Here is a 9,116-nt window from a genome sequence, read left to right as displayed (position 1 = left end):
TTAAGGCATGAGCCACCTTGTCTCCTTGCATGGCCTTGCAACAAACCTCTCTCTGCTCCAAACTCCGACGTTTCAATTTGTTTGGCCTCACTGTCCGTCGGGCACGTGAACTTGTGTTAACATCAGGACTGGGAAGTCACTCTGATGCCCCTTTACCAGAGCAATCTCTGCCACTCAAGTCATCCGGAGCTGGAGCTCTCCAGCCCTGCTTCTTCAATTCAAGTGGGGTTCGCGGGCCTTATCATGGCCCATCTTTCTGAAGCAGCAGAGACGTTTTGAAGAACAGCAATTTAACTGGCTATTTGAAACGTTATTTCTAGGTGAAAATGGGTATCACGGAGCCAAATGCAACATTCATATGCAGCTTTAACCTGAAGTGAAGAGCTCAAAACTCTGCCCCCAGATCCCAGAAAGATCCACATCTTCTATCCTCTCCTTAACTTGGGGAGTGTGTTGGTGGACAATTTGAGCCACACTGTACTAGGACTTTGTGTTTCCTGTTCTAGGGCCAGGCTGGGGTGCTCTGAAAATGAGAAAACACGTACAAACACTAGGTGTGTAGAGAAGCCTTTAACATACTGTTACTGTTATCCCCTCCCCCCGGGACCCTGCAAACACCTACTCAGAGGCAGGGCCAAAGCCCTGGTCTCTGTAAGGGGCTCTCAAGTTTCATCTGGGTGGTTTCTGGCTCTCATCTGGGGACCCCGCCGCTTACATCTGAAATCAAAGGATCGACTGGAAAAGATCTCCTAAGTTTTGAAGAGGGAAAATCAGTCCAGTCCCAATGCATGCAAATTATCTCTCGGCCAAATGTTAAGCCAGCTTGCTCAGTGCAACCTCCTTGTCGCTCCCGTCTTGATTCAGCCATCTCCTCCTTTGGCTCAGTCGTTACCCTTAACACTACGTAGACCCTACCTGTCAAGAACTTCACCTCCACCTTCCCTGGTTCATGCACCCTCACAGTTTGACAGCACGGCACTACCACAATTTTTGGTCCTCAAATGTCAACGGGCAACAGCTGTTATCCCTTCAATACCTACTCAGCAACTACTGTGTGTGTGGCCACGTGGATTACAAAGACTAGCAAGAGATTATGCACTGGCTGCAGCTCATTCATCAACAGCAATGATCAGAAAGGGGACCATGGTTTTGAAGCAAGCACCAACGGGAGGACGCGCCTGAATTTGACCCGGGTAAGCTGAACCCAGTGATTACTGTCTTTGAGGGGAAGGCAGGGTTGGGCAGGCCTACAGGGGAAGGAGAGTGGAGCCACAGCAGCAAGGCACAGCAGCTCAGGATGTCTAGAGCTAAGACACGTCCAGGGGCACGGAAGCTGTGTGGCCCTTGCGAGCTATATTTGGAGATGCATGACTGGACGTGTTACAATGTTTAGATCAACTCTTACAGGCTGTTAGTGACTTGAGGTCACAGACCCAGGGGAATGTCACGGTCAAACTAATGGCCTGGACTAAGGACTGAGGGACAGGCAATTGGGAGAGATTAAGAAAGATTTAGGAGTAACACAGTCGCTTAGGGACCAGAGCTGTTGTATTTAAGGACTAGGCAAACACCAAACCACTTTTTAATTTTTTAAATCAAACACTTTATTTTCACATAACAAGCGCAAAAAACTCCCAAACACTTTAACAATACAATTAACGCAGTTATGAAGTCAATTATATACTACTCAAAGCCCCAAAAGGTCAATCAGCTTAACGTTCCAAACATTTCCAGACGTGGTTTTTCAAAGCTACCTTTGGTTTTTGGAAAAACCAGTATGGAAGTCAATATACATTGAATGCATTGAACAACATTTGCTTATATTAAGGTGTCCACCAACATTAGCTTACACCTGGCAAGTTGGAGCATGATCTGAAGTCATACACTGAAATACGTACACAGGTTCTGCCCCGGAGCTCCTGCAGTGAGGAGGGAGGAGGGCCGTGAAGGGGGAAGAAGAAGGCCAGTCCAGGCTGTGGCATTTCTCGTTGTGTAACAGAGGTATGAGAGTTTAACACTAGAACACTGTCAAGTCATTAAGCTTCATGTTCCAAATGGTCTCTTGCTGAGGCTTGAGATGGGCACAAATGGTGGGGAAGATGAGTCACAGAAGAGTTTTGAGCGACAAAATCCCAAAGATGCTCAGAGGGCCGGAAGGAGCAAGCGACAGTTTCCCACTGTTCTCACATTATTTCAGGGTGAAATTGTGTATAAGTTCGGATAAAATATTCAAATATTTGCTTAGATTTTTACCAGTTGCTCTATGAGAACCCTCATACATAGCAACTTTGAAACTTTCATTATAAAAAAGAGCGTACAAATAAATTCACAAAAAAGAGACAATTAATGTTGAGCAGCCAAAAAGTCATGGTTTATTATATCTGAAGAAATTTCATAATTCAAACACAACCAAACTGTACATTTTACAATCACATTCTATTTGTAAACAGTTAAAAGCCACTGACTTCTTTTGCATCTTAGGACACAAACAGTTAGAATCAAGGCAATGAAATGATGGCAAATTCTGTACTGTTAAAATTTTTACCCTTGTTTAGTCTCTCTTCTTTGACTAAGCAAGCATTATAATACCATTTGTGGGCAAAAGAGGGGAAAGGAGAGAAAGAAATTTTAAAAATGGTGTAACTCGTTAGTTTGCAACAACATTTAAAATTTTCTTTATACAACGAACAATTCTGTAAGCCCAATACCTTGGTTACAGTATGCATAGTTACTGATTTCGGCTTTACGGTACAACAGTTAAACATTAACACAGTCACAAGAGAGCAGAAACATATAGAGCCACTTGATGGGATTACAAAAAAATTATTACCTACTGATTATTAGCAAACCATCATCACTCACTAATAAAAAGACAGCATCTGAAAGCAGAATCTCAAACTCCAGCTTTAAGCGTTTTTTTGTTTTTTGTTTTTTTTTCTTTTTGGCAGAGAAGATTCTTTAACAGAGCAATATGTAGTATCAGTGCTAAAAGTTGGGGTTTTTCTTTTTTTCCTATAAGAAACTACAAGGAGGTTTTTTTTTTTGTTGTTTTTTTTTTTTTTTTTTTAAACTGGGGAACTGGTTTTCCTGAGAACCATGCTCTTTGATTTAGGACAGGAATAGAAAAACAAAAGAACATGGCCAAATGCTGCTCCTTTTTCCCAGAGATAGAAAGCATCTTTTAAATCATCCTCCATTTTTTTTTTGTCTTTTAATTTTTTTTTTTAAATGATGGAAGAGTAAACATTTTTTTCTCAAAAAACAAACAAAAAAATCTGTAAACAAGAAGGTTCAACGTGGGAACCTTCAAAACAAAATGGAAAGCCTATTCAAAGTGCAGGGCCCGTCCTGGGTGGCAGGTGGGCTGCAAGTCACAGCTGTGGCCACAGTTTTTCAAACTGCAGAGCGAATTCTTTAGTTTTATAACATGAAAAAACTGGTGCAATACTTTCATTTATAGTCCTAAGTCAGTATCATAACTTGATCTTTTAAACTCCACGATACCACAATAAGGTAGGCAAACATCAAGGCATAGTAGAGAGCGCACACCTTTTAAGAACATCCTTGAGTAAACATTTACACTGGAACAGCTGCCCCCCCATATTGCCGATTAGACGGAGAGAACATCATTCAGTGCAAAGTTAAAAGCTCATACATTATCAGCCCAAAAAAATGGTTTTGCAAAAAGAAAGAAAGGAGAGAAAAAGAATGAATGGGGGGGGGGGAGGGGTAGAAAGGGGAAAATTAAAAAAAAAGAACCCAAAGGCTAAACATGATGAATATACACAAGTGAGCTCATTCTATACGGTGTAGCATGTATGGCGCTATTTGGGAGTGTAAATAGATAGATACCTTTTCACATTATAATATTGGCCTGCATGATTCAAGTATTCAAACTGATATGTTTCAGGGAAAACAAAGTGGAAAATGTGCAGAGAATAGCTGTTCCCACAGGTGGCCCTGGCTGCAGGCGGCGAGCCCAACTTAGTGCTCCTTTCTTTCGCGTCTTGAGGTCGCAGTTCTGAGTCGAGTCTACACTGTTACATGGACTCTCCACCCCCACCCAGGTGGTCAACAGAAAGAAAAGCGTTAATGGGGGACGGGCTGCTAATTCCCCGGGGGTCGCTGCTGCTTGGGGGACCCCACAAGCTTGTGGAATAATGTGGGGTCCCCCAGAGGGAAGTGCCGTGAAGCTCTCCACAGTTGGCTCCCGACAGCCCAGCACCATTCCAGTGATTGAGATCGGCCCGGCTGGAGAAGGAGTGGGAACAGTCGAGGGAGCCCAGCCGGCTCTGGCTGGACCCGAGGGACTGCCAGCTGGGAGAAGGGGTCAGAGACTGACTTTGTGCAAAGAAACGACTGATCTCCTCTTCACTGGCAAGCTCAGCAAGAATAGTAGTGTTCCCCAGTACACACCTGGAGGAGAGAGACACAAGCGGGCTAGCTGAGGGGTCTGGGTCAAAGTCAGGGTGACACTGTCTCTGCTACAAAAGCAGTGGAGGGCGAGAGGGAGAGGGCGGGGCACACAAGGACCCAGCGTGCCCTCCCTTCCAGCCAGCGTGTGCCCCGGAGGCTGCACACGGCGGGGGCACAGCGCCCAGGGCTCTCCAGGCCCAGCCGTGCCACCCGGTGCTGCTGTGGCATCAAGATCATGTCTTCTTGTCCCTCACAAGCAATTTAAGGGACTTTCTAGGGCCATTTGCATCTGGTGTGATGCATCCCTTTCTGAGCGCTGCCCCTGGAGCCCAAGGCACAGTGAGGCGGCAGCTTTTATGAAGCACTCACTGCGGGACCCCAAGTGCTGGCCCAGAGATGGCACACAGAGTCACCAGCTGCACTTTCATACACACAAGGGAGCCCTAACGAGAGAATTCCAAACTTGCAATCCCAAGGGCATTTTCCAGGTGCCATGCGCAGAATGGCCAACTTACATGTGCAGAGACTTTTGTGCCTTCACTACCTCTTCTTTTGAACTGTAACGGACCAAAGCATTTCCATGCGGGAGGTTCAGGTGGAATGTGATCAGTGGGCCATGCTGCATGCACAGAGTGCGCAGAGTTGAGCCGTCAATCTAGGAAACAGAGCGTGGGAACTGCCAATTAGATGCACCGCTAGGAAGACTGTCCGGGTAGGTTGTCCCAGGCTGGGACTCTGGTCCTTTCTCTCTTGCCCAAGGTTCTTCACTCCTGGTGCCACTCTTCACTGGGACTCACTGCTGTGACAGGGTACAGTGCCCCCCTCCCCACCTCCACTGGTCCCAGAGCCATACCTCTGTGGCCTCTAGACTCCTGGACATTCCCCAGATCCCCAATTCCTTAGTTAGTCACTGCCCCTGCTGTGGCTTCATGTCTTCTCTCTTCCCTGCCCTGAGGACAGGATGCATCAAGGCACTGCTCCCTGGGGAGGAGGGGGGTGGGCTCTTAACACCCAGCCTCCAGAGGAGGGGGCAGTCCAGGGACTAAGAAAATGTTCTCATCTAAAAGGGCAGACAAGTTTTCTCAAAGTGCAGTACAAGGACCACCTGCATCAAATCCATCTGAATGCCCTTATGGAAATGCAGGTCCCTGACCCTAGCCCAGATATACTAAATGAGAGTCTGTGGGGTGAGGCCTAGGACTCTCTATTTTCGGTCAGCTCCCGTGCATTTTACAGTGTAAAAACCACTGGGTCAGACCACCAGCCTGCCTGAGGCATCTGAAGACCATTCTCTGCTGTTTTCTCTGCCCGGCCTTGACATCTACTCAGCACCACTTTGGAAGGCCTGGGTAGTCCCCATCTCAGACTTCAACCAGAATGCAAACCTTTGCTTCCATGCTACCTGGCGTATCCACATAAGCCAGGATACCTGATGTTCTTACCTGAGGTGTAAGGTTTTTCAGAACAAGCCAATTTGTTATTCTCCCTGAGCTGCTCTCACCCCAGCTGGAACCTAAACAAGGAAGAAAAAGGACAAGTCAGTTTTCCAAGACTGTGGCCTGAATGACTGTTCAGGACAAACATACTCCAGTCAAACTGCAGACATTCAGGAGGACCATCTGGGCTCGTGGCGTCCTCCTCTTCCTTCTTACTTACCTGTGCGTCTACATGGGGTATTTTCTCTGTGGGCCCAAGATGCCGGCTCACTCCAGCTCTGACCAGGTGTTAGTTTCTGGGGCACGTGGCTCTGCCTCTGGGTGGAGGGGGCTCAGAGGGCTGCCAGCTCATCACACGGTGGGCTAGTGAACCAAAGGCCGGATGCCTTCGGGGTCTTCCCATTTATAAAGCTAGAACTATTGCAAATGGTAGCCTTTGGGGAATCGCCTCAGCTCATGATGATCTCAGGTTATCAACCGATGACTGCATGTACGTCCCACAGGGTGTGAAGTTCGAGGGGATTTAAGAGCTTGCAGTCGTCCAGACATTCCTCGTTTCAGTCTGGGCTACCACAGGGGCTCCACACCTGGCTCTCCTGCCTGGCCCTACAGCATCGTCTCTCCCTCCCAGCAGCAGAGCTTTAAGACATGATCAAGTCAATTCTGCCTACAACTACTTAAAAGTGCCTCAGACCTGATGAGGATGATTATAATTTATGTGACTTTCTGTTTGAATATAAAAAAAAAAATCCCACAAGGACTCAGAGGCAAAAAATATACAAATCAATTTTCACTGCAAAGTAAAGGAGCTGCTACAGTGGAGGATTCCTGGACTGAGTGTCAATATTATGACAGAGTGTGCGTGTGTGGTAACTGCAGTCATTGTAGCTTTTGTTGTGGTCATCCATTTACAATGCTTGCTGTCAGTTTATTTATCTCTTGTAAAAATAAAATACAGTGTGTGTGTGTTAAAAAAAAAAAAAAGAACTTAAAAAAAAAAAAAAAAAACAGTGCCTCAGAAACACTCCGGGTGGCTTAGGAAGATGGCTGCGTGACACAGCTCGTGCCCACTCAGCTTGCCCTGAACACCACCCCTTGCCAAGCTCCAGCAACTCCAGCAGGAAACGCTTGTGCTTTCCCAGGTCTCTGTGCCTGGCACATGCTGCGCCCTCTGCTGGCCTGGCTGTGACTCTTACAGGCTTCCTGAGCCCATTCAACTCCACCAACCCTCCTGAGGGTGAGGGTGCCACCAGGCACTTAGCCGGCATCCAAAACACATCTGTGGCCTGAAAGAACCACTTACACACGACACCAATTACACTAACTTGCATTCAGTGGCTCAGAACAGACTCATGTGCTTTTTTCACATAATTAAAACTTTCCCCCAAAGGAAACACTGCAAGTTTTATTTCAGCCAATCACCTGTCCAAAGAAGAAATTATTTTTTTTTTTTTTTTTTTTTTTTTTTTCAAAGAAGAAATTATTAATGAGGTTTTACTGCAATTTTCAGCCTGGAGATGAGAAAGTTCGGTGCATTTGAGGGGTGGGGTAGAACAGATGAACTGGTAGACGAGCTCTGAGTTGTATTTGTGGCTGTGTGTGTTGTGTACGTTGTGGGGAGGCGGGTGAGGACATGATGCCAGTACAAATCCAGTGCTAGCCATTTACGGAAGGAGTAGAGAGGTAAGGGAACCATCTGTCCCAGTTTTCCTGGGATAGTCTGGTTTAGGCCTGTACAGTTAATTAACAGCACCCCTTTTCACTCTCAAACGTCCCTGTTTAATCAATAAATTTTATGATCATCCTAAGTACAGGCCAAGCTTTCACCCAAACAGACCCCATTCTTCAAGGTCCAGGTGGGCTGCTCCCACCTCCCCGGGCTTGTCAGATGACACTTCTGCTCCATGTGACGTGGTATTATGACAAGCCTGCCATGAGCAGGAAGTTACTATACCTAATAAGATGAGCCCTTGAGGAACTTCTGAAAGAAAGGAGATCCCCATTCCATTAACTTTATCACTGACAGGTGTGTCTTTGGGGAAATGTAAGTAAACTGGGCAAAATTTAAAATAAAATTTAAGACTCTCAAAAGCATGGCAATTGCAGAAGATAGCAATGAACCAGGAATCTTACGTTAAGTTCTAATCTTACTTTATAGAGGATGCAACACTCTGCTATTTAGGTCTCTGTTAAACTAGGCTGTTGGTACTGATTAGTGTTCAGCAAATAAACCACATGAAACCTTATGCATGTCGTCTTACCTGGGGTATACCTGGCGTCAGAATTTCCCCATCCTCCACCTACACGAAGGGGAGAATTATCCCACGTAGACAAGGGTGGCTTCTGACCAGTCAGTCCCGGAGGTGGGCGGGACGGAGCAGTGATGTTTTTAGGTGGCAAAGGGACCTTCCACAGCTCATGAGCCAGAGAGGTGTTTGTAACTGAACCAGGAGACCATGTCAATTTGGAATCACTATTTCTGGCTACTCAAAGGAAAAAAACAAAAGTGGGCAAGAGGGGAGATAAACGCTTTCAGAAAAGAGAAAATTTAAATAATGACAACACTCATTCCCCCACTAAAAGCAAATCAAACAAACAAAAAAACTTAAAAAAAACCCCAAATCAAACTAAACTGCAGAAGAAACAAAAAGCCAAAAGGAAACTGCTCCCTTGCCTCAAAACAGACTGTCTGTCTCATTAATAGTTTTAAGATCTGTGAAACCCTTAGTCCAGCGTATACAACTACATTGAACACTGCTTTGAGCTGCTCGAAAGTAGCAAGTGGGAACTCCATACCTTAACAACCATAATGAGCTGCTCAGGACCAACACTTAGGCCATTCGATTTAGCACTGTGTTATTCATTCATGAAAAAAGGACTACAAAAGCAGCCCTAACTCAGGGAATCTTCACAGCAGACATTCGCTGGGGGCTACTCTATGCTGAGCGCTGGGCTGCTGGGCGCTTGGTGTACGCTACCTCTAATCCTCACACACATTTTACTGAGGTTCAGAGAGGTTAAGCAACTTGCCTATGGGTCCAGTGCACAGCCAGGAACACAGAAAACTAAATCGAAATAATATCAAAAAAAATGAGAGAGCAGAAGGGGATAGAAAATTTTATAACTTCGGTCACCATCAATTATTTTTTCTACCTGCTCATAAGGAGCATGTCTTTAAGTCAGCACGTCTCAAAGTGTGATGGGAAGACTGGTCACAACACAGTTTATTACTGGTCTGTGACAGTACAAATACAGAAATTCAGA

The 9,116-nt window shown here is 45.7% G+C and overlaps 1 protein-coding gene across 8 annotated transcripts in view; it reads right to left on the bottom strand.

Annotated features, from left to right (window-relative positions):
* Positions 1 to 1,585: 1,585 nt before the first annotated feature.
* TNRC6A (trinucleotide repeat containing adaptor 6A) overlaps positions 1,586 to 9,116 on the bottom strand; it is a 95,771-nt gene continuing 88,240 nt past the window's right edge. For 7 of the 8 annotated variants that reach the window (XM_060031929.1, XM_069541408.1, XM_069541409.1 and 4 more), the window contains 4 exons: positions 8,114 to 8,335; positions 5,859 to 5,929; positions 4,932 to 5,071; positions 1,586 to 4,416 (listed from right to left, as the gene is read on the bottom strand). In XM_060031929.1, coding sequence (XP_059887912.1) covers positions 4,041 to 4,416; positions 4,932 to 5,071; positions 5,859 to 5,929; positions 8,114 to 8,335 — 809 coding nt within the window. In that variant the 3' untranslated portion in view covers positions 1,586 to 4,040. Of the gene's footprint in view, positions 4,417 to 4,931; positions 5,072 to 5,091; positions 5,398 to 5,858; positions 5,930 to 8,113; positions 8,336 to 9,116 lie in introns of those variants that run through there. The other variant, XM_060031934.2, reaches the window with a different exon arrangement.

This window comes from Delphinus delphis, chromosome 15 (genome assembly GCF_949987515.2).
Source record: "Delphinus delphis chromosome 15, mDelDel1.2, whole genome shotgun sequence".
Classification (NCBI taxonomy): domain Eukaryota; kingdom Metazoa; phylum Chordata; class Mammalia; order Artiodactyla; family Delphinidae; genus Delphinus; species Delphinus delphis.
The sequence above is the reverse complement of the archived record's forward strand: the minus strand, read 5'-3'. Positions and strand labels throughout refer to the sequence as shown.